This window comes from Lingula anatina, chromosome 1 (genome assembly GCF_051362555.1).
Source record: "Lingula anatina isolate TDL-2025a chromosome 1, LinAna3.0, whole genome shotgun sequence".
Classification (NCBI taxonomy): Eukaryota; Metazoa; Brachiopoda; class Lingulata; order Lingulida; family Lingulidae; genus Lingula; species Lingula anatina.
Window position 1 is genome coordinate 12,160,199 of NC_141767.1, and position 27,600 is coordinate 12,187,798.

Sequence of the window (27,600 nt, forward strand, 5' to 3'; positions counted from 1 at the left end):
ATTTAAATTATTATTGGAACCGTTTCGTTTATTTATATGAATTTTTCTAGAAACAGAACACACGTTACAGAAACATTATCTGGTATTTTCAATGAATGATATTTATATTTTTCCTCTTGCAATTTAACATTTTGCACTTGTTAACAGTTAATTTCATCACGCAAAACAAGCGAATAACATTTCTGCCATTAAATAGAAATTAATTTTCCTTTGGGACTGTACAAACAATGTGGCAGCGTTGAGATTAGCCCTTATCTCTCTCATTTATAACCGTATCGCTCGCCTTGAGTATATAGACTCTGATGACGTCACCCATCAGGCCGGACAAGTTTTATGGTGCGCTTTTCCCTAACTTGTAACTTCTCACCGTTATCTACTGACCTCAAACACGCAGCGAGTACTATATCAGGTGTGAGAGCGACTCATTCAGCTACAGTGGGGCTTCAGGTGCATATCGCAGCAAGTCTACCGCTAAATTACGTCACAGAGGCACACTATCCTGTGCACAAGACTTTTCTTGGTTCCGTGGTACTTTGGAACAACTGTTTCAGGTGTTGCGAACTCTAATGGTACCATCAGTGCGTGTGTCAACCAAGTAAGGGACTTCCTCGCCAGCCCAAAGAGAAGGCTCAACTTTTGACAGCTCTTGTGTATCCGATTTCATCCAGGAGGTCATTGTTTACATAATTCGCACCAGAACTTCCCTTTCCATAAGAAATCTAAAATATAGCAACAGATTTCAAACTGTGATATTCGAACTTTGAATATTACCCGTTCACGTTTGTGCACCTAATATTGGACGTAATGCAGAGTTGAACGAGAATGCCTGCAAGTGAAACAGACTATTTAGAAGACCAGGCACTGCATAGACTACAGTCAGGATCTGTGAAGAAAAAAGCACACCCAAAGAGTTCTGGTAATAAAACCTCTGTGGGCAATACCTGCAAGAACGCCATCGCGCAGGGCATGGGAATCAAAGCAGGTGAGCGACATTCTGCGCTATTTGATTTTTTATGGTAGATCTTAAGCGTTAAACTTTATATCCCGTAACAAAAAAATATTGCCCCAATAGATATGATTTTTGATCAGACAAACTGGGATATCTTTGAACAACGACCACTCAGTGAACATGAACGTTCCGACTTCTGGGAAAGCACCCAGGTGGTCGCATAAAGCAATCCCATATAATCTCCCTAGTTAGACGTGTTCATGTTGCATTATGCAGTAGGTAAAGTCGTAATTACTACAGTCATTAAACACGCCAATCGGCTCACATGGTTCCAAGCGTCATGATGCAGTGTCATAGGTGTCACAGAACCATGCTGACAACTGCAGGCAGGAAAGAAAAAAGTGAGCAGTCGTGTTACAAGTACATGCCTTAACTGCACGTGTTTGGTCCGTAAAATTGAAAACTGAGGTCTAACTAGGATTTATTTCTTAAAATGGATATGCAATATACGCCCTGAATGTACCTTCTTTATACACTGTCAAGTTAATGCAGTGGTGCAACTACCCTAAAGGAATAAATGTTACTGCGAACCCTTTTATACAGGTATACGTGTGCGTGTATGTACAAAGACCACCAGCAATCTTGTTTAAACATACATGTATATTATTATTCTATGGGGCACCAAAAAGACTCTATCAGTTTGCGGGTATCTAAAACTACCTCAATTTATTTGCTTGTCTACAATCAATACCATTGCTTTTAAAACATTCATCGTACCTACATGTACTGTATCGACCCTTCAAATGGCATTAATGGTCCATCGGTTCATATGCAGTTACTCACTTACCCATTATATTGCACAGAACGATATAAAACCACCTTTATAAGACTTTGTTTTCCTCTAACCATCACGTCCCCCTCCTTCACACGGGGAATGTTTGGACATGAGCGTGTAACAACACAGATAAACCTCTCTCACCCGACATGTACACAGGGACATTCACAGTAGCGAGTAGGCGCGATTATTGCCTATACTGGTTGTCCTGCTTTCGTTTTCTCTCAGTTCACCAAATATTCAGGGTCAAGTATGCTCTCTAATGAGAGGTTCTGCGTGAGTTTTTGCATATCCTTTTTTCAGTTTAGTAAAAACGACTGTCTTGAGAAAAGGTTAACTTTGTTAACAAGAATAAGTCATTGGGCACTACAGTTTAACCCCAAATTAAATTATACCTTCCTGAATAATGAACTGAAGATTTCTCTATTCTTCGTCCTTTCTTGTCCGAAATATTTTTGCTAGTGCTGTAGTATTCCAGTACAAACTGTGAGATTGTCTATGTGCAAACATTTTCCAATAAAGTCACTTACCTCCTATAAGGGGATCATCAAAAAGCCCTGAAAGCTTTTGATGTGACGAACAAGAGTGCCAAAAAGTACAGATAGTACGACGCGTGGTCTATGTAAAATATGTTAGGCCTACCATTATTGGTGGATTTTTCAAAGCTGATTAACATGAATCTGTTAATGCTTAAAGTTTATTCTAGTAACTCCGCTTCTAGCTGCATGTTATTTTTTGTTTGTGTTTTTAAATACATTATGTTATAAAATATTCAACAAATACAGTATAAATGCATTAAGATCGTACTGAAGTGCAGTTGTTGTAGGAATTACGTCTTTACGGCCAGATCAAAGTCAAAGCCGCCGTCCAAGGGCACCAAAATGCCACAAAGCCTGCCGCTGGTCACCGGTATAACTAAACATACTAGATACCTGGGATTACTGATTCCTACCTTTCTCGTGTACATTTGTGTGTGCCCTTCCCCAGATAGTGAGCACTATTATTACGACAACTGTGTATTCGGCAATAATCATGATAAGATTCTCTTAATACATGTGTTAAAACCCGTGATAATGACCATGTAACTTAATCAGAGACATGAATGTCATCTGAAGCGTATTGGGGATTCGCCCGCGCGATTTCATTCTTCTGCGGCTTTTTCGCTTTGATGGTTCCCGCCAACTTGTATCCAGAAATGAAGTCTTTTGTGTAACTGTGGAGACAGTTTTGTGATTAAGCGTCAGTCGGGAGAAGAAATCGTTTTCGGACAATTGACCACCAGGGACCGCAACGAGCCAATGTCTCAATTTCTCCCTTCCTGTATTCTGTTTACGAAAAGCGTTATCAGCCCCGGGTATCGAATTGGTTTGTGGTGTTTGCTGATCGGGCTCTTAATAATTCTGTTAGCTCTTCGCTCTGCAATGTCACCACCACAAACCCAACTGTGTTTTTATACGCTCCTTTCTTGGGATTGCCTTCCATGCACAGAACTTCCTTCTTTTATTTAAAATAAGGCAAAGAAAATCATTGACGCACGCGAAGTGATGACACATACTGAAACGCATTCTTAATAGAGATCCGCCACTTACGTTTCGAGCACCTGATTTGCAGGTGGAAATTTAAAGTAATACAATGATTGGTTCCTGATTAAACCCTTTCCTACAATTGTATTGAAGATTGACGTTGTGTTGCATTCATGTACCGTAAGTTTCGGTATCATGAGTTCGTGTTTAGGTAACGTATTCCTCTTTTATCAGTATCATTCAAAGTAAGATTTTTATTCAAAACAAAATATTCATCAGGAACAAAAACAGGGTAAGACGCAAGTCAAAAGTGAAATAGAAACTCAATCTACGCTAAAAGTGACCATAACTTCAAATGGACAATGAATATGGCACGCATGAAGTTTTATTCTTTCATATTGCTTGACTCATACGTTTGTATTTTTCATATGACATAAACCAAGGATTGCCAGTGTGGTAAAACTTTTACAGCCCCTTCTCCTGTTATTGTAATATAAACAGCAAACAACATTAACTCACCCTCTCGCACCTTAACGTGTGCCCAGCCAATCTACTATCACGGCCATGTCTAAAAGAACGGCAATCAAGAAGCCGTTGTTTTTATTGTTGGCTATACAACCCCTTCTCATATCAAACAATAGCAATAACATTTCGTCGGTTTATCTTTGATGTGGAAGGCTGGGCTTACACCTTTGACATAGTGGAGAGAGGTGGAGGCGCATTATCACTGCACAACTTAAATTTACGAAAACCTTTAACACCTATTTAGCGTCCATGCATTTTTTTTCAGTACTTCTTTTTTTCCCGCATCGAATTGGACCTGCTTTTAAATCAACGCACAGTAGATGGGTTAAATCAGGTTTTAATATGCTTAAAACCCAGTTTTTATGAAGTCGAAGTCTAAACCAACATAATGAAATTTGTATTAATATTTGCAAATATAGCTCGACTGGCCCATTGCAAAAACGGCTCGTATAAGGTGTGTCATATTTTGCGAAGCGACTTTGTGACTTGGCAAAATACTTATAGAAACCTGTTTCCAAAATGTTGCTTCTCGTTGTGATTTTTATGTAATCTTGAAAGTTTCTACTACCGCGAGTTAAGTTCCTATTTCCCCATACGAGGATATTCAAATAATTTTTCTTGTGAAAAATTACATCCTTTAAAAGCATTGGAAATTCATCGAATTTTTCTCAAATGGTTCTCAAATATGGTTCTTAGTATGAAATAGAAATTCATTCAGGTTTCTAACTTTGAGTTGAATAAGATTTATCCTTGAACTCGCATTTTCTGTCGATTTTGTGATGCAAAATTCATATCACCAGTTTAGTAATTTTACTTGAATTAATAAAATGTTCACCCAACATTTTATAATTCGCTTAACTGTTCTATTTACATAAACGATATTAAATACGTATCATTATACTGGAAAACTCTGTCTGCGTTCACATCTGTTAAAACAAAAGAAAAAGAAAAAGTTACTCGACTTCCGCTATAGCAGCATTATAAAGAAACATGGACTACTTTTTTGTTTTTTAATATCATAATTATCTTAATTACCCCTTTCTCCGGACTCAAAATTATTTTTGAATTATCAAATTTAATTTCGGGCAAAGAAAACCGATGTCTTCTAGAGTCCCTGTCCTTCTTTGGGTATGCTAGAATGTTGAGGGGCATCAATGCATGTCTCTTACTAATAACAACTGCCGCTCTTGTTAACCTTTTTCTTTGATTATTCTTTTTCCTTTTTTCCTTTACAAAATATTTTTCAGAACCCAATGTAGGAGACGACATTGATATGTCAGGAGATGAGGGGTTTGATGAGGACGAAAGGTCGCCCGGAGGAGAGCAAGGCCACTGTGGAGATAGTTCTTGTGGAGACGCGCACAACGGACCAAAGAAGACGGTGGCGCAGATCATGCGGGATAAAAAGAGACAGACACAGCTAACGCTACAATGGTAACTTAAAGAAATCGTTAATAAAAAATATTTGTGGATTTTTAAAGCGTTTTTCAATGAGTCAAGATACATTTTTGTTGATCAACAAATATGTCAACATCTCAAATTGTTGTTTATTGGACCCCTACTTAAAGGCCACAGGTCACGATAACAAAATAATATTTTCTAAATTTAGTAAAACGACAATAATGCCATCACGCGAAGAAATTTCCTACTCTGTGAAGAATTCACAAAACTTTGTCGCAAGTAAACAATTGCCTCATAAGACGGGGGGTTCTCTGTTTGTCGTCCCCTTATGGACTTTCATTAAGATACATCAAAGTATTTTGCCATGTGATAGCAGAGCGAAGTAAGAGGATTAAAGAAATATTTTGGCAAAGTTCTTAATACGAAGAGTCCAGTTGTAAAGTTTATGACTGTCATAAATTTCATAACGTGTCACACGAAATTACGAGCTTATCTTTCTCTCCGTTAATTACGCTGTGGAAAAGTTAAGAATTTGTCTGATAAAGTGATATGTTTTGGTTTGAAAATGTTGTTAATCTCTATGACCCGTGCCATAACATGAGGGCTCATTTGTTCTCCGTTAATCTAAAGCACTTGACCCTCCAAGAGCTGGGTGGGGAAGTAAAAGAGTGAGAGGGGAGGGGGAGGCCGGATAACCGCCGAAAAGCTTTCCCAGCTATTTTGATGTAGAACCAGAAAATAGAATAAAAATTAGAAGAAACTTAAATAACAATCAGAGCCATGGCATCGTTTTGTCAAACTCTGACAATTTTTATTAATTTGTCTATTTATTCTCTAACTCAAATTTTCAATGTACAAGGAACATTAGAGTGAGTAAATAAATTAATTTTTGTTAAAACGACCTTATCACTTTAGATATAACTACTGTATTTGCGAAAAGGACAAACGGTATCAGTATGTATATATATAAGGTATATTTTTTACAAATGGTAAATGTTTTGATAATTTGAGCAAGTTTGACAAAGTCAAAATAACGTTAAAAATTGAATTCCCTTTCTAATTATTTGTCGTTCAGGCTAGAAGAAAACTACTGTATATGTGAAGGGGTATGCCTCCCTCGCTGTATACTATACGCCCACTACCTGGACTTCTGCCGCAGTGAGTCTTTGGAGCCTGCATGTGCGGCGACATTTGGCAAGGTGAGCTGGCGTTATCTACTGCCTTCGCTAGAAACGTAGACCTAGCGCATTGACGTGATAATTTTATTTAATTGCAATGAAAATTTGCAAAAGTGATATTCTCTTTGAAATACTTACGTAACAATTACTTTCATTGTACGTTTTGATGAAAAAGCGGTCCTTAAAATCGTAGTTTTGTCTAGATTCAGGCAGAAGAAAACGACAAATTCTATAACATAATGAATAGTGAAATCAAAAAAGTATTTTTTGTCTTTTTTTCAGACAATACGTCAAAAATTTCCTCACTTGACGACCAGAAGACTTGGAACCAGGGGCCATTCAAAGTAAGTGAAATACATCAGAATCATACATTATTAGATTATCACTGGTAAAACAAAAAGCTTTTTGCTTTTTTTTGCAAGAGAATATTTGACCCACATTTGTAAAGCAGTCGATGTCCTTAGACAAAGCTTATCATGCTATAGAATGAGGCTGATGTCCAAAGAGAGATCACCAGAATAGATAGATAACTGACTGGGGATTACGATAATGCTTAATTAATACGTTGTCGTTATCAGCTATATTTAACACCTTTGGTATCTCATCGATGCTGCAATGTGCACTTAGACAATATGGAGTGTTCAAGTTACTACTCCCCACGCAGTTTGGAGTCTTTTGTATTTTGGAAATTGCTTGACAGGTGTTTAGACCGTTTAAGGTCATGCTTGTCCTTTTATCTGTAAATGTGATAAAGCTCTTAATTATTGTAGTTTACAAAATTACTCTGGGTGAACCCATTTGTTAATGGATAGAATATCCTTATTTTCATGGGACGTTTCTCGAAACTTATAAATACTATAAAAACTAAATACTGTCATTTTCTTTTCTTAAAAATAGTCCTTTTCTTTTCCAGAGCAATTTTGTTTCAAAAGATTCATTTGTAAAATACCTCTCTGTTTTAGATACCACTATTATGGCATTGGCATACGTGAAACAAGCCAGTACTATCATTCTGTTTACTCAGGCAAAGGTCTGACAAGGTACGTCGCATCTTTTGTACTGAATATATAGATATAATTATATCATTCCATTTGGATATCTCGATGGCTGCAATCACTTTCCCAAATAAGATTTAAAACAGTTGCATTTGACAGCGTTGTTTCTTGGGGCACCATAATGGAATAATTACTTTGACATCAATTTTCAGTCCAGAAATCAAGAAAGTGGTTTGAGACTCAATAAAGTAGACATGAGGTTCAACTTTTAATGAGTTTTAAATTCACATGCCGCCTAACTATCGAACAGCTTATGAAGGTTATCCCCAAGGCTCATTAAAATGTTCATATATTAATATTTCATTGTTACAAATACCATTTAGTTTTGATAAAAAAGGAGTGAAAATGTCGACAATTATTTTCAGCTGTTCCACACGTCTAAATTTGGACCTTTAACATAAGTGAAACCTTTAGTCGCCAAATATTCTCAATTATCTTAACACATTGTTCGGCCTCCTCCCTGTCACTTAGCCAATACTCAATGATGTCTTAGTTTTACTTGTTTGTCTAGGCAAACAGGTGAGCAGAAAATGACTTTATTTAGTAATTTATCTTTTGGTTCTACAGTGGTTGTAGACGGGCTAATCCAGGAGATTAAAGCACCCACACTTCATGGACCTCCTCGTTGAATATATACCCTAAAGACGCCAGCCAGAGATGATTTGTTTAAAACCCTCCCCTGTCTCGAGATATTTACATCAGAAATATATATTGGATTTCAATTTTGTGTCAAAGTGTCAGAATTGAGTCAGAAGATTTTATCCCGAAGAGATAAAATATTTTAAAAGTCTATAGCAATGGTTATCAAGGAAAAAGAGATACATAACTTTAACGTGTTTTTTCTTCTTTTTTTTTAACAGTCATTTCTCAATCCTTGGGAGAGTACTTCACTCACATGATACTTACACTAGATTTTCAGTGCAAAATGCCATAGAAGATATACTTTGATTAATCCCATAAAGTCACCCACGTTCCTGGGCACAATTTATGATATGTCAGTACCTCTCTGGTTATTGCAATAACATTTAGTTGGCAGACATTGGCAGTTTAATAATTTATGAGGGTAAATAGATAGAGAGATGCAGAATAACACTTTTGACGGAGATAAGGCAAGAAATGCCCTCCTCTGCCTACACTCGAGTTGACACAAAGCAATCTGCAGATCACTCCACGGCCCACTGTTCTCGTGTCGCTCCCCATATAGAATACCTCGATTACTCTTGTAAACCATCCACTTGTTAGCCGACTTGTCATTGCAAAGGCCCCCTTTTTGCATTACGCCAACAAAAGACTTTTCATAATCAGTTATATACTATGTTTTACGTAAATGTCCCACATCCCGTCGCTAGCCGCTTCAAATAGATTGCACAACTTATATTTTCCAATATGATCTTTCTGGAGGGAAGATTGGTACAAGTAGCTAAGATTTATGGTTCGCGATACGCATCTGGGTATTTGCCATCCCCTTGTAAAGTTTGTTGGAACAGGGATTCACGTTCCATGTCATTTCTTCGCAAAGTCAATACCGATTTAGATAGGAATTTGGGTCCCATGATTTATGGTCTCAGCAAGGTTTAATATACACACTGCAAAGGAGGGTGAACAAAAACGAGCGTGCCACGAACCCTTCAGCTGTTTTGTTGATCTTGTCAGTTTACTTGTGCCCCACTTCATTCTCACGTTTTTTTCATAAGTGAGTTTTTCCAAATGAAGCCAATTTGTCACGACCACGGTCCTATAAGATCTCTGCTGTCTGACAGGTTTAGTGTAGATCCCCTCTTCGTGCTCTACCATGTTTGGTTTAAACTTCCTAGTTTCTTGCAATATCCAATTCTTAAGTCTAACATAATTTCAACATTAAACAAAGTTCTATTCAAATAGTTGCTTCATGTCAATCCCTGCCACCTTCAGTTTTTATTTATTCGTTTGTAAAGCTGTCGTTTGTGACAAAGGTGTAGACATTGTTGATTTAAATCACATAGACACCTATGAAATCCTTTAAAATGGACCATTGAAGTTGGCCTAATTTTTCAAAATCTGAATGTAAATTATTCCGTTGTCCCAGGCATATTGTGTTTACGTTAAAGAAAAAAAAATAACTTGTGATTGTCTTTTAACGTTTATTTCACATATGTTTAAGTCCCTCGTGATTTCATCAACTAGATTCTTGTATCACACAATCAGCGGGATGACAATTACAAATATTTAACAGCATAAAACACTACCGGTGCTAATCAGGCCAACTATTTGCTTGTTTTTCAATTCCCATGGGTGTGTATGATGATCGTTTGACCTCAGGTATACACGTACCTATAGCGTAGATATATCTTCCTGATTACTACCCGGAGCAAGTGACAGAAATTGATTCCTTAAACTAATCATATCCAAACCAATCAACGCCCACTATCTGTCGCAAGCAAGGAAGACCACCCACAGGGCAAATTCAAAACAGGTGTGCCGTCTTCCTCAAATTGTATTTCCAAAACGTGTACAATAATGAAGAAAAAATATACCGTGTTATATATCTTCAACTCATTTATACTGTAGTATCAAAAATAGTCGGGTCACCTTATATTCAGCACTTTCACACATCCAAAAAGACTCTAAGACCCTGCTTCCCTGCACCGCCGTTATGTCGATCGATAGTTTTGAAACTGAACATGCAAAAACTTAGGAGTTGACAACCTCTATAAGCCGCCCGGATCACCGCTGCTTAGGAAGAAGTACTGAGCCTGTGGCGTATCCCGGGAAAGAAATCATGTCAATAGTTCTTTGATTACTTTAATTATGTTGCAATAAACTGTAAATTATTCTCATCTTTTATAGAAATAATGGTTCTTTTATTGAAAAAGAATGCTAGGATAACTGAGATTTGTCCTTTCTTTCAGGTTTTCAGGATGCAAACTGAAAAATGAGGTGAGTAACTAAATTAACTCACATTTTCAGTTTAGACATAAGCCATAGTAAAGTAGATCAATTGGGCATCATTTTGTCTTACAAAATATTACTAGCACTTCTAGAAAGTGCCAGAAAATATCCAGGTCAGAGACGACTTGGAGAGAGGAAACATTGTGTAATGGTCGCCTGCTATCACGAAGTATTTCAGTTTTATCTTTTATAATTCTTGAACAAACCTAAAACGGCATTGAGGGATGACAAGAATCAAAAGTTTATCACGAAGGGCTTACAGAGGCAATAAAGCGCACTGCTTTGTAAAACCACAATTCAAATCTTTAATTTAGGGGTAGGAAATGTCATCAATTTTAGTTCATTAATTTCGCGAGTATTTACCATTTGTTCATTCCAAAACGTAATGAAAGTTTAGTTCGGTTCCTGCAACAACGGGCGTCCTGGTATGAAGGTATACAGCACAACTTTAATTTTACAGAATAAATGCAATTAATTTTGACTCATTAATAACAGACATGTACCAAATCTCATTGCAATCAAAAGGCAAAACATATATTTCCTTGGATTGAAAAGAATTTGTTAGCTGAAATAAATTAAACATTTGGTTTATTGACACACAATTTCATTTACAGTCGAAATTTGATCAGAATCAATTATCACCGACTTTTTAATCAAATTGATTGACTTGGGTGGGCAATGATCGTATCATTCCCTGTTTGTACATTAATGTCAGTTATAGATAATAGCGATAATTATTGATTAATGAGGACTACTTATATCGCCTTAATCTTGTTAAACACGGGACTGGAGTGCGGATTTATCATAACGGTAGCCAATATCTGCGGCTAGTATATAACAGATTGTCACCACCCAGGCATTTCCATCAAACTTTATTGACATTATACATAGTAAACCCCTGTCATTTTGAAATGTAGAACCACGTGGTTCTTCGACGTATTGTCACAACTAATACGAAATCATAACCGAAATTACGTGTTATTGTAATCAATTTAAGAAACGAACGAAGAATAAGTAAAGAATATAGGTGTAAAGGGTAGATATGTCAACAATATGATAAAGCCTCATATTATCATATGGCTGCATATGTTTAAAAGGCAACGCTGTTGCACTGTGGATTCCATCAAAACGAAAAAAGTCTAAATAGTTGTAATATTCACTTACATCAAACTTGAAAGGCGAGCATTTATACGTAATATCCACAACAGCTTAAATGGCTGCTTAATTAATGAAACATCGTTTGCAGCAGACGACAATTTGGTGTCCACCCAAGTTGACACATACAACATCTGTTTGGCATCCGCTGTGTTTACACAGACAAGGCCAATGCTTATGTAAACCCCCGGAACATGACACAGATAACCCTGCCATGGGCGTTCCTTGGTCACGTGGTATTGATGAGCAGACGACGTGATCGAAAAGAAATATGACAATGAAAACATGTGCCAATATTATTTTTAATGACTTCGAAGAATAATGATAAGGCTTTTGAAGTAAAGGAATAAAAACAAAAGCTGTAGAATGAAATATAAGCACTTTAAACATTGCAAAACTGATATTAAACGATTTAACAAAATATCCTTTAAATAAAGACGGAACATGATAACGGAAACAAAACCACCAAAAAATGTTGAAAAAATTAATGATAGCCCTACTCGGCTCGATTGATCTTTAGAATGCTATGTAATTGAGCTGATGAAAGGACAATAATCGAAAGATGTTTCATATCGTTAAGCCTATGACAGGAACCAAATTATAAATATCTAACCAATCACTTGTTTGTTTCTGGATTTATCCCCAGATAATCAACTAGCAGACGATCGCGCTGAGAGCAAGCCATCCCATCGCTGTTTTGTCTCCCTAAGTGCACAAAGTGTTTTGCTGTCACTTAACAAGGGAACGAAAACTATTCGAGATTATTGTCTTAACTTAATGATGAGAATCCCCTTATAATCCGTGTTATGGGTATTGAAAATACACGGTTACTAGATAGCGAGATCGTTAAAAAGAGCAATAGTTTTAGTGACATGGATATGTAGATATTTAAAAAATTAAGGATCGAAGTCTCCTAGTCATTTAAGATTAGAATTATAGTGCACTTTTTTTTTTTTTTTTTTTTTTTTTTTTTGTGAATTCCATTTTTATTTTTTATCTTCTTTTTATCTTTTGATTATTGTTTTAATGTTACACAATACTACATTGCATTCTGGCTCATTTGTGTTATTGGATTCAGACTTTATTAAGACCCAGTTCGACAGTATTTAAAACGGCTGAAAATATATTGGTAATGTCAATTTGAATTAAGCGTTTATGTATGATAACGTAAAAGATATATGATACCGACAGTATTTGATATATTTATATTTTACCAATATTCATACCAATGCGATTTTCCTTCCTTTGATATAGATGCACTCTGTCTTCACTTTCAGGGAGGGTTCACCAGGAAATATTCCCTCAGCTCTAAGACTGGAACATTGCTGCCAGATTTTCCAGACTCACGCTATTTAATATTGCCACTTTCTTTGCCCAGAGAAAAGGTAGGAGTGCCTTGGAATTTTAGAGAATGAATACGAACGATAATATTGAAGATGTTTCGAGATTAAAATTTAAGTCTTCATGTATATTTTTTAACAAATAACCTCTCTCTCTTTTTCTGAAACTGTTGTTGCTAAAATATTTTTAATAACTGGTAAAAAGTTCCATTTTACCTTATTGTTCGCCTTCTGAATTAAAATGAAATTCCGTTATATCACTCACGGCAGACCTCTCACTGACTAGAGCGAGTTTAATTCTGTATTAATTTTTATTGTAGAGATTGACTTTCCCTTGTGATTAACTTGAGTTAACTTTGCCAATAAACGAAACTTACTACTCTTAATAAAATGCATTATTAATAGACATGCAAAATAGATTCAAAGCCTTTCTCTTAACCTGTTACAATTTCAGGATGGGGCAACCTAACGTTTAATTACATATAGGTCGTATAAGAACGTTTTTGAAAATAAATTAAGTCTCGATTAGAAATTAGGTATACTATATTTACAATTCCCAATTCAAAATTTACAATAATATTGGGCCTGTTTCGCTCGAAAGTGGTTGATGGTTGGTGTGTGTCACTGAAAGCCTACATTTTAAATTCATCTGTAAATGTTTAAATATTTCTTAAAAAGTCAGATATTATGAGTTTGTGGGACATATTCCAGGTAAAATACAAAGCATGCATTCAAATAGAAGAAGCTACTGAAAGAACCCCCTATTAATTCTAAAATATATAGGCAATTCTAAAATACTCATTGTATTCGGCACTTCGTCTTTGGGATTTATTTTTATATTGGACAATTCAGAGATTTTACAAAGGTTATTAAGATACAAAAATTGTTTCATCAGAAACAATACCATGTAATGGTATAAACCTATTTTTTTATTTAATCATTGTGGATAACTTTTGAGATGTTAAAACGTAAAGTTATGTGCGTTTGATCCAAAATAAATTTGTATTTGAAGGATAGGATTGTGGCGGACATTGTTGCAAGAAAAATAGTGATAAACTGCAAAAGAAGTATGGTAAAACTGAAATATTTTCATTACTCTTGCTATATTTGGCCATTTCTAAAAAGGGCATTTTATTATTCGAAAACATGTTAGTGGGTGGCAATTTAAACTTATTGTTGATTCGATCCGTGTTAGGAGAAAACGCCTATATGGCACAGGAAATTAACTGTAACTGATCATAAAATATAGATAGTGCTGTCTAGGCTGGCACATGGTCGTGTTTGTATAGGCTGCTGTAAGGGCTTCCGAGCTCGAATTAAAATAACTTTGATAACTGAAAAAGCTAATTATGTACTAACTTCCCTTTGGTTCTCAAACTAACTTACGTGGCTCGTCTGTAAATTATTGCAGACAATTTATGTCTTAATTTTTTTAGCCGCGTGTCTTTTACTTCGTCTGCGGGCAGGTTTATTGAATTTCTTTCATGTGTTATTGAAAAGCTGATAAGGCTCCCGTCATGGAGCTTGTTATTAATGACTTTTCGACTGCCGTTTATTCGTCAAATGAATTATAGAGAACGCTGCTTAACCCTATGTAAATATCAAGTGTTCGACTTGCCCAATACCCGATTCAAAACGCCAAGGTTTAAAACGTATGATTTTAAAATCAATCAAGGTATTTATTAAACCACAGGAGTGTAGCATTCTGCAGAAGGAACAGATTCAAACAATAATTTCTTCTAATGAGTACTTTCTGACCTTTTAATTGTAAAGATCTCCCAAATGAGTTTTCTGGACTTCATATTCCGATTCATTCAGGTGACACGAAATAATGAAAAGTTTATCTCGACATTGGTGATAAGAGGCCTTTACAAGCCCGTGGTATTTGAGAGTTTGATAAAATGAAAACTTTGTTTGCTGGTAGCCATGACTCTGGTGGACAATTTGCCAAAACTTGAGATAACTACCACATGCAAAAACAAAGTTAAGGGCACAGATAGCAAGCCATTTTTTACCTGTAAAAGGATAAAAAAAATACCTGATAATCAGTTGTTCAAATTTGATATGATAGATTAAAAAAGTCAAAATACGGTCATCAACGTAACATTGAAATAAAACTTAATCTTTGGGTTGGTTACACGAAGTTACTACAAGGCGCCAGTATTTGCACCATAATACAGGCCGCATTGAACTTCATCGAAAGACTTGAATATGCTTTATTCCAATATCTACACTGAAGTTATTGATCTTTAAAATTTTCACTCGAAATTAAAGATCAAGCACGGGTAGAAATTATGTTGACAACCCCATTGGAAAATCCTTTGGAACAATTGAAAAGAGTGGGCAAAATTATGCAAAGGGTAAAGTTGACGTTAGGAAATATGGGAAAGGACGGGAAAGGTATATTCAAAGGCAATCGAAAGCCGTTGCAATGAAGCATTTTGCAATGTGTTGGTAGGAATAAAGCATACTAAAATAAATGATCAAATTTAAGGGAAAAGGAAAAGTCTAGGGAAAAGAAATTATCTAATTAATGTATTCTGATTTGATATTCTTATAAAATTTATCGGAAAATATATCCATCATCTTAGTCGAATTTAGACTGTACATATAACGGGCATAGGCCTTAAAGATATAGCTGGAATAGGCCTACAGTAGCCTGCACCCAATGACCTGGTTTTCATGTAAGTTTTATTTTTTTATTTTTTCGGAGTTTGCATGACAGATACGAAAAACGCTTGGTGTATGCTGACTATCCTTCATTTCGTTTTTCTAAGTTTAAATACGTCTACCAAAGGAGATTATGAATGTTATGATCAAGGTTTCATTTCCAGGTGGAGACCTTTGTAATGATGTACAAGACCCACTGCCAGTGTATTCTGGACACAGCAATAAATGGGAACTTTGAAGAGGTATGTAATGAAACCGTTTATTTTAAAATTATCCAGAGTGTTGAAACAATATATTATAAAAAATCTAATCAAGGGTTGCGACAAACGGTAATCGTGTTCAATCTTTTCAATTGCATTTTTGTAAATGCAAACAAAATCAAGTGTACAAACATGCCATAACGTCTGAATAAAATCCCACAATGTTATTTCTTTGCATACATGTACCGTGGTGATTATAAAAAAGGTGTTTTGAAATAAGCACTTTTTTTCGTTTGCACTATAAAGATACCATGCTGCAAAGTCTTCACAATGAAAACATTAATTTTCTTATCCCTGAAAAGAATGTTCAACAATGGCACATTTCTGACAAAGGATTTAAATATTTTTGAGTGTAACCGTTGTGATTGGCTACTTTTATATTTGTTTCAGATTCAGAACTTTTTGCTCCATTTTTGGCAAGGCCTTCCTGAACATTTGCTCCCTCTGGTGGAAAATCAGGTCGTTATAGACGTGATCTGCGTATGCGATGCAGTGCTGTACAAAGTAAGTTTGAACTTTAAAATGTTTAATCAATTGTACTTTTTAACTTCTTATATGAAACTTTATATGCACACGCAAAAAAGTGCAGGTGACTGAATACATAGAAATAATATGTATTATATTCTAATAATATTTTTATATTTAAATATATTAATACTTATTATTTCAGGTTCTAACTGATGTACTTATACCCGCTACAATGCAAGAGATGCCTGAAACGTGAGTAGAACATATCACTCGTGATCAATATTATGATTAACCGTCGCATCTGTAAACCGTTTACAAAAGGCAAACAATACTTCAGTTGGTTAAAATCTCATCTTGTTACATTCCTATGACCACATGTAACTTTTCCAGATTATTATGCGACATTCGTAATTTTGCCAAGCATTGGGAGAACTGGGTGAACACCGCTTTGGACAACCTGCCTGAAGTTCTTACGGACCACAAAATGCCAGTTGCAAGACGGTTTGCACAATGTTTGAAACGACAGACATCTTTTCTTCATTTGGCTCAGGTGAGTTTGGTAGTCTTGCTAATGTGTATTGAATTTCTGCTTAGTGATTGTAATTGTTAACATAATTTTTAACATTAATTTTGCTAACAGGTCAAAAATTCAAACTTATTATCAGTTATTACATCAGTATCAGCATAATATTAGTAATTTTCCTCACCCAGACTGCACGGCCAGTCCTGTATGACGTCAACATGGTAAATCAGATGATTCAAGATGTCGAACGAATTGACATGAACAGCATTTCAACACACGCCTTTGCAGCGAGCAGCGACAATGAACAAGATACTGAACATAACGCAGAATGTGAGTTGCTTTGCAGAACTGAAATTTGTCCGATGTTATTTAATTTATTAAATAGACTTTCTTTTTAAGGTCAAACAGTGGTTTATGATGATAATCAACATGATATTATATAAACATAATATAGAGGATAGCAACCATTCCTAAGCCTTCTTAAAACTTGTACAGCAGAATTAATGAATTAGATGTTGTAATGCTTGTTCTAAAATCCAACACTGATTCCAGTCCTCCGTGAATTCAAAGAATTACTTAGGAAACAAGCCACTGTTGAAGCGTTCACAGAGTGGCTGGACGTGGTTGTAGAACATAAGATTGTAAAGGTAGATATTTCTTTTTCATAACTTGATAACAACCCATACATGTGCTATTCCGATAATTATTGCTTACTGGACTTTTGAAGTTACGATTTCCAGGTATGATTAGAATGTATATGAAAATAATATACATTCTAATCATACCTGGAATGTATATGAAAATCATAAATAAGTGCATTAATTTTTTGTGAAATTATTTGCAAAGAGCAATATATATTTCCTGTTTATTATCCGTACACGCTTTATCCTTCCTTCAAACAGCCTAGCAAACAGAATGGTAGGTCATTCAAAAAGCGAGCTCAAGAATTTCTGCTCAAGTGGTCCTTTTTTGGAGCGCGAGTGATGCACAATCTCACACTGAACAATGCACAAAGTTTTGGTAAGTTAAGCCAAGTTTTTTTTTTTTTTTTTTTTTTGGGGGGGGGGGGCTTTTTACTTAATTCGAAAAGTGCACAGATTTTGTAGTCGTGTTTATCGGAATGCTATTTCACGAAACATCATCTGTTTTCCCATTTTTCGATCGCCATTCCTATATTGTTTGTGTAAAATGTGTAAGAAATAAAATGAAATAAGGTAAAGGTTTACTTTTTCTGACACAGGATCTTTTCACCTCATACGAATGCTGCTGGACGAATATGTTCTCCTTGCGGTGGAATCTCAGTTACACAACGAAAAAGAACAAGAACTGCAACAGTTGATGGAAAAACACATAAAGACAGGTACTTACACGTGGCTTTACTAAGCCTGAATAAAGCAGTTATCATTGACATATTTAGACGCATAAATACATGTAATTGCGTTGGAATATTTGCAATGTTTGCCAAAGTGATTAAGCATGAACGTAACATAATTTTAGAAAGTAAATGTTTCATTTCCAGACGAAACTGGCAACCGGCCAAACCTTTCTGCTGCTCCCGGAACCTGCTTCGTAGCCAATCGGCAAACTTCGTCATCTCAGAGGTCAACAGGGAGTCCTACAGTTAAAAAAGAGGCATACCTCGATCCCCAGCTTGGTCCATCCTTCATGTATTCTGGGTATATGTCCAGCGATAGGGACCAGTTTGTCCTGCCTAATCATCTCACTCACCTGTCTGCAATGACACAGGTAAACACCTTAGCTGAGACTTCATCCTATTTGGTCTAGCTTAAAAACTATTTGGTTAATTTCACCTTTATTACATGTATAACAATGTGGGATTTCCGTGTATTGTACAATCTTTTTGTACATGTGTATATTACTTATTACACTTACGAGTATGGTTTCTACTATAAATTTTTTTTATTCTTTATAAACTAATACTTCTTTGTTCCTTGACTAAGTATACTAACTAATGTACTAACGTTTACTAATACTAAAAGTTCTTTTCTTTATTTTCCATTTCTACTTCACTCTTACAGTTGCTAACATTATGATATTCATCATGTGATTCTCGTTTCCGAATCAGCGTGCCTACTAACACGGTCTATACTTGTGACACTTCTACTAACTTCCAGGCTGTGAACAGTAGCACAAGCCCCATGCTAACGCCCCCTATCTCTCCAATTGTTGTGAATCCAATGAGAAGTAGCGTCATCAACCAGAGCCATCTATCGTACAATTCCAGCAACCCAACATCTCTTGTACCTCCCCATACTGGGTATTCACCCTACATTGGTATGTAATTTACCAGAAAAAATACCTAGTGTGTGTGTGTGTCTAAAATGTCTTGTAGTTAAGCTCACTGAACTTTTAATACTCCCCGTAAAGCAAAGTGGATGCGTTGGTAATTTTTGTATTATAGAACCTTATGTGTTAAGATTATTATTATTATTATAATTATTATTATTATTATTAATTAATTCATTTTTTATTGTATAAAGGGTGAGAAATACGTTAAATTATGATCTTTTATATTTAAAATCATGGCAAGAACTAGGAGTCGGCCATTTTCCACCAATTAATTTCAATTAACCATAGTAAATCCAACAAAAATAATTAATCAAGCACATTTTCAGTAAAACGGTTCCATTACATACAAAGTCACTTTCATTTCCAGGTCAACATGGAGACCCGTATTCCCCAGCTGGCGCAAGCTATATGGCAAGCTACGGGTCCTCCCCCTACGGCAGTGCTTTCCGCACACACTCGTACAACCACTCTAACCCCTATGGCATGAAAAACGATATGGAACTTACTTACCCAACTTACGCAGACCAGCCGTACGGTTCGTACGATAGTTACGCCATGAGTTCCTACGCCAGTCAGGCCTCGGTGAATTATGCAGCCATGCACCAGCCTCAAGCCGGCAGTGCCTTTAACGTTGTGCAGAGCAATTCTGCATACTCTGGACCTGGGCACTATCAACATTCCGGTGAGCGTACTAGTGCTGCCGTTGTGATTTGGTTCCTTATCTTCCTAATATAATGTTTATTAGAAAGATATTTTAATTTTCTATGTAAATCATAGTGACCCTTGTCTTCTTTTTATGTAATATTGTTGTTTGTTGAGTTGGCCCCAATTAGAAAAAATACTAGATTTCATCAAAGATGCAATTTCTTTATCATTGCTTAATTTTAGTTTAGCGCTGTATGTTTTCCCTCTTTGTTCCATACATTGAGCATTTATGATTACCCGGAGAGATACGATAAAGGTCCAAATCACTGGTTTGGCTGAAAGTGCTTCCTTTCCACTATTTGCTCTTTGTTTCTTTGTTGCAGACTATTACTCTCCGTATCACCAGCCTGTCAAACCTCTTGTGGAGCACGTGCCAGTTATCCAACAGCGGGCAGGTGTCAGCACACACTATTCAAGTGAGAGTCACGACCCTCTGAACCTCCTGGACAAGCCGAACCACAGACAGAAAGAGCACCCACATCAGTTGTTCGGTACCTCAACTTCGGCAAGCTGCCACAGTCCGCGCCACCCAGGTAAGAATTCTCGTTCGTAAACCAGAGCATCATTATTTCAGCCAGCGGAGTTAGTATGTCACATCTACTACAATTTGTCTTATCCGAGGACTTTCGTCATTGCACTCGTGACGCAGGTAAGTTCAATAAAGGCAGATAAACGGATTCATAAACGGAAGGAAAACAATTTACAAAAAAATGAATGAATATAAAAACATGAAGGAGAATGAAAGAGGCCACTCCGTTTACACCGATTTTGGAAAAAAGGTCAGTGATACTGAAAATGAGATAATTGAGCATTTTGATTTCCGTTTTCACATTTTATTCAAAATTGAAAAAAGTACCAACTAAAACTTTTTTATTTCCAGTCGGTCATCAAGGGGAAACTCATCCGAGCGTTGCAGCAGACGACCTGATCAACATGGCAGTCAATGGCATGATGGTCCCTGCATCAGAGGCGGATATTACATCACATTATGGGGATCCTGGGCCCTTACCTTCCATTAACACCGTTTTTATGAGCTAAGAAAGGAGATTAAAGGAGGCCTTAAATTTAATGAATTCGCATTTTTTAAAGACTGAAACTAGTTAACTCTGTATGAACAGAACAAGGGTTGGTGAGAGTATTTTCACCCACTTAATTTTTTTTATGGCATTTGGCTCTCTTTGTACATTTGTATTTATAAATGCGTGAGTAGCGAAGATATAGATCTGTAAAATGCTGTGTATTTAGGCTGTCCCCTTCAGGAAAGGTATGCATGCTCAGTAACGATAGCAGTGACCATAAACATTATTTATATACACGTATGTATGTTAACCAGTGTGTTATATGTACTAGTAGAAAAAAAAGCTGACATGTAAAGGAACCAATGCAAATAGCTGTACTGAATGTAGGCATCGTGTGGCAAGATGCACATATCTCATTTGGAACCATTCCGTCTGTCTGGGCATTTCTGTCTGACAATTTTCGCCCAGACTAAACCAACAAATTTTGTCTTGCAACATTCCATGGAGGTCATCACAGATGACTCTTTACTTTGCAATAAAAAGATCGAACACTTTACAGGGCACCAATCGGTCGTGCAATGACTCTTAACCGTTGCAATGCTTCTTTTACCTTAATGTGTGAATTCGACGAATGCTTCTCTGGCATGATTAGCTGTATTACATGTCTTTAGCTTTTTAAACATAAATGACCAACGACAATTTACATGACCAAGTAGAGTAATCGTACCGTCCAGTTTTGTGATTATTTTATGCGCTTTCAAACTATAAAATTAAGGGTTTATTACAATGTGAATTTATGTAAATGCGCATCGCATTTAATATATGTGAATAAAATTGTTACAACAGCTTTATATTCAGTTTAAAATTACAGTGTGTGAAAATGTTTTAAGGTGAAATACATTTACTTGAAGGTACTGCACGATAAGTGCGGACAGCTGATTCTATATCGGTTTCCTCACCATTTGAAAACCATGGCCGTGTGCCCATATGCATGTAGAGTGTACATGGAGAATATGTACAGGATGTGTGAATTAAGGAATAATCTAAATGTCCGGGATTGATAAAATACTATAATTGTCCACAGCACTTATATTTCCCTCCCTCCTGCCCGAGACACTGAATCCGCTGTGGTCCATTGAGAGAGAACACAATGTGAATGCACAGCATACAATACTGTGAATGACACAAACCAATCTTTGTGAATAATTTATTTCCTTTTGAGCATGTCCCTACAACATAAAATTAAAACTCCATAAAATAATTGCACTTGTTTAACAAGCTACTTGACCATTTTACTATACAGATATTTACACCCTATACCGCATTTATAAAATGAAGTATCAACAAAATGATATATTACAAGATAACAATAAATCAATTACTAAAACATAACTGAGGTATCGAACCTCACATGAGATCTATGCATCTCCTTGAAAGAAAGAACACGAATTTGTAAGATTCAGTTAGATTCCCTGTTGCACCTTATGTGCATTTCTGTGTTTGGACACTGATATTAAGTTATTTGGTTTGCAAAATCAACCTGGGTTCCTGGATTCCTATTTGGTATCTGACGCAAGGCGTGGACAGCATCAGTGAGAATGGCGTGAAACTATCCATAAAATGTAAAACGCAATGATTTAAAATGAAAAATGAATCAGCTGCAGATTGCCTTTAACCACTCCATAATTTTTATCAAATAAATAATAAACCAAAAGTACTTATATATTTACTCACCAGGACATATATTTGTATTACACTACATGATAATGATGTCTTATGTAACCGTAATGTATAGTACAAGCCATATATTGTCTTGGAAACACAAATATAGGTCCCAAATAAAGAACTAATACTTAACAGATGGAAGCTTTCTATGTTCTATGTTTCGGTGAATAAACTGGAATTTACAAAGATGAAAAAAGACCGTACCCATGCACCAAAACTATTTTGAAAGTGTCAAAAAACCCTTTTGGTTAAAACCCACAAAAACCATACTCAAGTTCCAATTTTATACGTTTGCAATGCACTGTAAAAAAATCCACCCAAAATAGGTCAGCAGCAGTTCTTTTTCTTCGTCTCTCTTTTGGGGGAAACATGGAGCTGAAGTCCAACTGATTTGACCTCTATGTCTTCGTTTGTCTTCATCCACCTGAAACGACACACCGTGTGTCATTTAAACCTATGCATTTGGGTGTTTTATTTTATTATATATATATTTATTCTAGGTGGTACATGTACCGGTGGTGCTACCGTGTTCTATTTCAGAAAATATTCTTTCGCGTAACGAAAAACAATGCCACGCTCGAGGACATGTACCAGGACGTGTATGAATTAAAATGAAATGGGCAGTTCCTTAAGAGTCAGCATTCTCATTTGTCAAATAGCCATTCATATGCGAGAGAAAGATTAAAGATTTTCCTGTAAGTATTTATGTAATCCAAACATACAAATCAACAAGGTACCTTGCAAGTTCCGTGACAGCTTCACAGATATTCGACCCCTCTTTGGCACTCGTCTCAATAAAAAGAGAGTTGTACTCCTGTAAACGAATTTAATTATGAGAAATCAAGAACCTCTGACCTATTCTAACCAATCCACTGACACAGGAATGGGTCATAGGCAATGTCTTCATAAGACTGTTCCAAATTACGCTTAAAAGAACTAATAAGCGTATGGGTAATGCTCATGCTACATTTACCAAACTTTCTGTGAACATTCGAAATATCGATAAGAGTTAACAAACAGTTGCAAGCAATGTTCTTTAAATCGTACTGCTGTTTAACATCTTTTCCTTATAACTGAAGTCCGCACAAACTTACTCTAGCCAGTCTCTGGCCGTCCTCAGCAGTAACAACCTTTTTACCATCTGCCTTCGCTTCCTCTCGCGCATCTGTTTTGTTTGCACACATCATTATCGGGATTTGTTTTTCAGCACCATCCTACATAAATAAATATATATATATATATATATATATATATATATATATATATATATATATATATATATATATATATATAACTGCAAAACAGGAAGAACAACGGCTGACTGCGGCAACAATGAGAGTAACAATCCAATTAACAGACCTACATGCGAACAATATTTTGTTAAAAATTATCTTCGATTGTAAGGACAAACTCAAGAACTTCACCTCTATGGCATCAATCCAATCCCTGATGTTGATGAAGGACCTTTCATATGTAACATCATAGAGCAACAGGACACCGTCAGCTCTTCTGAAGTAGGATTTGGCAATGCTGCGAAATCTGAAATATGAAATAAAAAGAAGTTCGATTATTAAAAAATTCAACATATATGATAATTCACAAGAAATCCACAATATTGAAGTAAAATCCGTGGAAAATAAGAAAGCAAATAAATTCTCATTCAAATATTATGGGGCTTTCAACGTTTTATTTCTCATCTACATGTTTATACCTATAAACTCTCACTACATTACAAGTAGTAGTATATATATTACATAAAAACTAACTTTTTTATATGCTGCTTGAAATGAGAAAAAAGGAATCCGCTTGAATGAGCAGATAATTTACTTCCTAAACAAGAATAATCAGAGATATCTCTAGAGATCTTCTCAAAACATAAGCAGTGAAACGTGGGTGCACCTTTCCTGTCCGGCTGTATCCCATAACTGAAGTGCTACATTGTTGCCATCAACATCCAGTGCTTTTGTTTGAAAATCAACACCTGGAGAAAAACAAATGGCTGTATGAAATTTTAAGTTAAACGGTCTACCACATGATTTTTCAGAAAAAGAAGAAAGAATAAAACCCATACCCATTTAAAATTGAACGACATTTTCAGGTGCCTACAAGTCCTTTGTTTTTTATCTTCTAGGTTTGAATCAAGGGAGATCGGGAGTCAAATGCCCAAATGGTTGAAAACTGTTTTAATCTTTACACGAAAAAAAAAAAGACCTGACATAAGTTTTGAGTTACAAGGAGATACATACCTAATGTGGAGTTTAGGTTGGCTACGAACTTTCCTTTGCACAGTCGCATAATGAAGCTAGATTTCCCGACGGCAGCGTCCCCTGCCAGTACCACTTTATACATCCTCTCTGGGTCCGAGGTTTTATTAACTGTGACCTGATAGACAATCCATAAATAATGTATTCCAAACAGAATAAGAAAATGATGTTATGTATCTTTTGACGAAACGAAACTGAAATAGGCCTACTTCAGAACTACAATCTGGCCTTTTTGATAATGAACGTCTGCTCATATACTGTGGATTTTTTAATTTCATGTTTAACATTCGTTTTATCGCCCAAATAGAAGTATCACAAAGAATCCAACGACTAAATATTACATAAGCCTAAAAAAAGTTGTAACAGATGTTGCGTACTTGAGATGGTATTGTAGGAAGCTGCCTACGAACACTCCCGTCTCTGCTCCCTCTGCTGAACGTTAAGCTTCTGACAGAGCTCCCACTTCCCGCTGAGCCAGGTCTTGACCGTGGTGAACGAGATCCCAATTCTATGTCTCGATCCCTCTTACGTACGAGCCTGCTCTGCCTCTGTCCAGAGTCACCATCACGTATGGACATGGCCTCAATTTCTGTCTCCATCTCATCATGAGATTCGGGTGCCTGCAATACACACGATGCCCTAGTGTAATTCTAGAAAGTCACAATCATCTACATAGAAAGAAATTAATGTTCAGTGTTTGGAGAGTTAGATAAAACGTTTTATGCATATAAATGTAAAACACATTTGCCTTAAATAAGTAGACGACTAAACCCAACACTTACTTCAGTTTCAGAGTCGTGGTGCGACACTCGTTTACTACGACTGATTCTTCGCACCTTTGCTGGTGTGGTTAGCCGGTGATAGGGAGACTCGTCAGATTCCTGGTCATTGGCGTCCCTTAAAGTCGAATGACCACTGTCTGCAGAAAAAAATAAAATGTTTTTCTAATTGGTAACACAATATTTAGCTTTTATCAAATATATCGTTTATTTGATTTACGGGTATAAGTAAACTACTTGTTTGTTAAAACAAACTTACTTCATATACTAATCTCCAAGCGATTGATTACATTTTACACGTTGCAAAATAATAAGTAAATTGAAGAAAAAGAAATAAAACAGAATCAAATAACGGCCACCAATCATACCGATATCATCCAGCATACTATCAACCTCGCAACTCTCTTGGGCTGGGAGGAAACGTTTTACGGGATCACAATGAACGAGACTTTCTGTCTGGCTTATCTCGTCTGCCAGGGATGAATTGGAACTGTGCGTACGTCTGAAACAATTATCGATACATGCTGTAGTAAAAATAGGAGGAAAAGAACTGTTGTGATCGGTGATGTTGAAGATTCGGCTGTTAACATTTCTCGTTATAGATATAAATTCAGAGTATTTAAAAAAACACTTCTTACCCGGGATAATCTGGTGGCGGGTTAGGAGAATCGGGTGAGCTGAGATTAGGAAATCGCCCAGGCTGAAAAAAGGAATAAAGAAAATAATAATAGTAAAGTAGTATTGAATTTCTAATATAAGCTTCAATCAGTCCAAGAAACCAGTTTAGCTGTTAGACAGTACACTGTATAAGTGCATTGCATTCTCATAGCAAAGATCTCTACGCTGGATCCAGATTGATGATAAAGAGTGACGTCTAAATGCCGAACACAAATTACATTTTACGGTTCGGCATGGGTATACAATGAGCCTAGTTTACACTTCTACGTGAATTACCTACTGTACATTGTGTATCGACATTACCGTTGCGGATGTTGAAATCTTCCGAAGGGCCATATGAGATTGTTCCAGTGCAGCTCTAAGATCGTCATTGGTATCATGTAGCTTTCTGTTTGCCTCGCTGGAATCATGACAGTGTTAAGGATAGTTACATAAATGAAGCACGAAATATCTGTGGTTGATTGTTGTGCTAGGAGAACAGTGGGTGTGGCATTTCATTTTCTAAAACATGGTTCGCGGAGCAGGTTTATCAAAATGACCAATAAAACAAAAAATTCCCAAATATACATTCATCAGATGTGTGTGTGTGTTTTGTTTGTTTTGTGAAAAATTGATACGTGTAATAACTGTTTTGATATTTGTGATAATTTGATTTTTACTTACTGTAACTGTTGCAACTGACTTGTAAGATGTGCTTGCTCTTTAGCGTACTCCGCCATGGTGTCTTTCTCTCTGAAAAGGGGAAATATTACTTAGAAGGGGCTGGTGGAGAGGAAATTGCCTACTGAAAGCGCTGTACTTCATTCTTTAGCTAAATCTGACTTAAATTGCTTCTACTGTAAAACAACTTCACACCACAAATGATGTAAATTAGCACCTGCATACTTACAATTGCAACGCTTCCAGTTTCTCAGCATGGTCCTGTCTCAGGCCTGCCAATTCACTTCGAACCAGGGCCAAGTTCGTCTGGGCATCATTCACAGTTGCTCGTAGTTCCCGGTTTTCTTCGGACAATTCTTCAAGCTGACGTTTTAGTTTGCTAACTTGGCCATCTTGATTGTTTTCTTTTCGAGGCTTTTCTTGTAACTGAAACACCATAATTATCATTTTTAACATCCACTTATATGTATGTGTGATCAAGCATTGAGATTTAAACATTTGATATTCTGTATTAGATATCCACAATTTTAGTTATGTGCCGAACTTTTCGTTACTACGAATAAGATTAAACGCCATATAAGTATAAAAAATAAAAAGCGTTTTCAATGAAAAACTGCAAAGGGGTTTTGCAAGGCAAGGGTGAGAAGGGG

At 36.3% G+C, this 27,600-nt stretch overlaps 2 protein-coding genes across 8 annotated transcripts in view; one reads left to right on the forward strand and one right to left on the reverse strand.

Annotated features, from left to right (window-relative positions):
* The first annotated feature begins 321 nt into the window (after positions 1 to 321).
* LOC106171257 (DNA-binding protein RFX6) lies at positions 322 to 21,695 on the forward strand. 2 transcript variants are annotated; one of them, XM_013551533.2, is made up of 20 exons: positions 328 to 982; positions 5,080 to 5,266; positions 6,309 to 6,432; positions 6,694 to 6,755; positions 7,374 to 7,451; positions 10,355 to 10,382; positions 12,827 to 12,934; positions 15,724 to 15,801; positions 16,210 to 16,323; positions 16,490 to 16,539; positions 16,678 to 16,837; positions 16,999 to 17,140; positions 17,363 to 17,457; positions 17,713 to 17,830; positions 18,051 to 18,170; positions 18,330 to 18,556; positions 18,946 to 19,105; positions 19,488 to 19,802; positions 20,149 to 20,358; positions 20,706 to 21,695. In XM_013551533.2, exons 1-20 carry the CDS (start codon positions 823 to 825, stop codon positions 20,861 to 20,863), a joined length of 2,694 nt encoding a protein of 897 aa, XP_013406987.2. In that variant the 5' UTR covers positions 328 to 822; the 3' UTR covers positions 20,864 to 21,695. The 2 variants fall into 2 exon arrangements, with proteins under 2 accessions (XP_086874036.1, XP_013406987.2); XM_087017910.1 differs by lacking the exons at positions 18,946 to 19,105; positions 20,149 to 20,358; positions 20,706 to 21,695 and having other exon boundaries at positions 322 to 982; positions 19,488 to 19,774.
* A 339-nt stretch (positions 21,696 to 22,034) lies between these two features.
* The window catches only part of LOC106171256 (ras and EF-hand domain-containing protein), a 29,540-nt gene continuing 23,974 nt past the window's right edge, over positions 22,035 to 27,600 (reverse strand). For all 6 annotated transcript variants that reach the window (XM_013551532.2, XM_013551529.2, XM_087017919.1 and 3 more), the window contains 13 exons: positions 27,180 to 27,376; positions 26,954 to 27,022; positions 26,594 to 26,690; positions 26,251 to 26,312; positions 25,981 to 26,114; positions 25,616 to 25,752; positions 25,211 to 25,453; positions 24,816 to 24,951; positions 24,469 to 24,550; positions 23,994 to 24,108; positions 23,664 to 23,783; positions 23,307 to 23,383; positions 22,035 to 22,993 (listed from right to left, as the gene is read on the reverse strand). In XM_013551532.2, coding sequence (XP_013406986.1) covers positions 22,897 to 22,993; positions 23,307 to 23,383; positions 23,664 to 23,783; positions 23,994 to 24,108; positions 24,469 to 24,550; positions 24,816 to 24,951; positions 25,211 to 25,453; positions 25,616 to 25,752; positions 25,981 to 26,114; positions 26,251 to 26,312; positions 26,594 to 26,690; positions 26,954 to 27,022; positions 27,180 to 27,376 — 1,566 coding nt within the window. In that variant the 3' untranslated portion in view covers positions 22,035 to 22,896. The remainder of the gene's footprint in view (positions 22,994 to 23,306; positions 23,384 to 23,663; positions 23,784 to 23,993; positions 24,109 to 24,468; positions 24,551 to 24,815; positions 24,952 to 25,210; positions 25,454 to 25,615; positions 25,753 to 25,980; positions 26,115 to 26,250; positions 26,313 to 26,593; positions 26,691 to 26,953; positions 27,023 to 27,179; positions 27,377 to 27,600) is intronic.

What these genes read in the sequence shown, in the direction of transcription:
- LOC106171257 (XM_013551533.2), top strand. Translation starts at nt 823, where the DNA reads ATGCCTGCAAGTGAAACAGACTATTTAGAAGACCAGGCACTGCATAGA. An exon ending in TGGGCACTATCAACATTCCG is followed by an intron (nt 19,803 to 20,148) that starts GTGAGCGTACTA and finishes TCTTTGTTGCAG; the next exon opens with ACTATTACTCTCCGTATCAC. An exon ending in CCACAGTCCGCGCCACCCAG is followed by an intron (nt 20,359 to 20,705) that starts GTAAGAATTCTC and finishes TTTTATTTCCAG; the next exon opens with TCGGTCATCAAGGGGAAACT.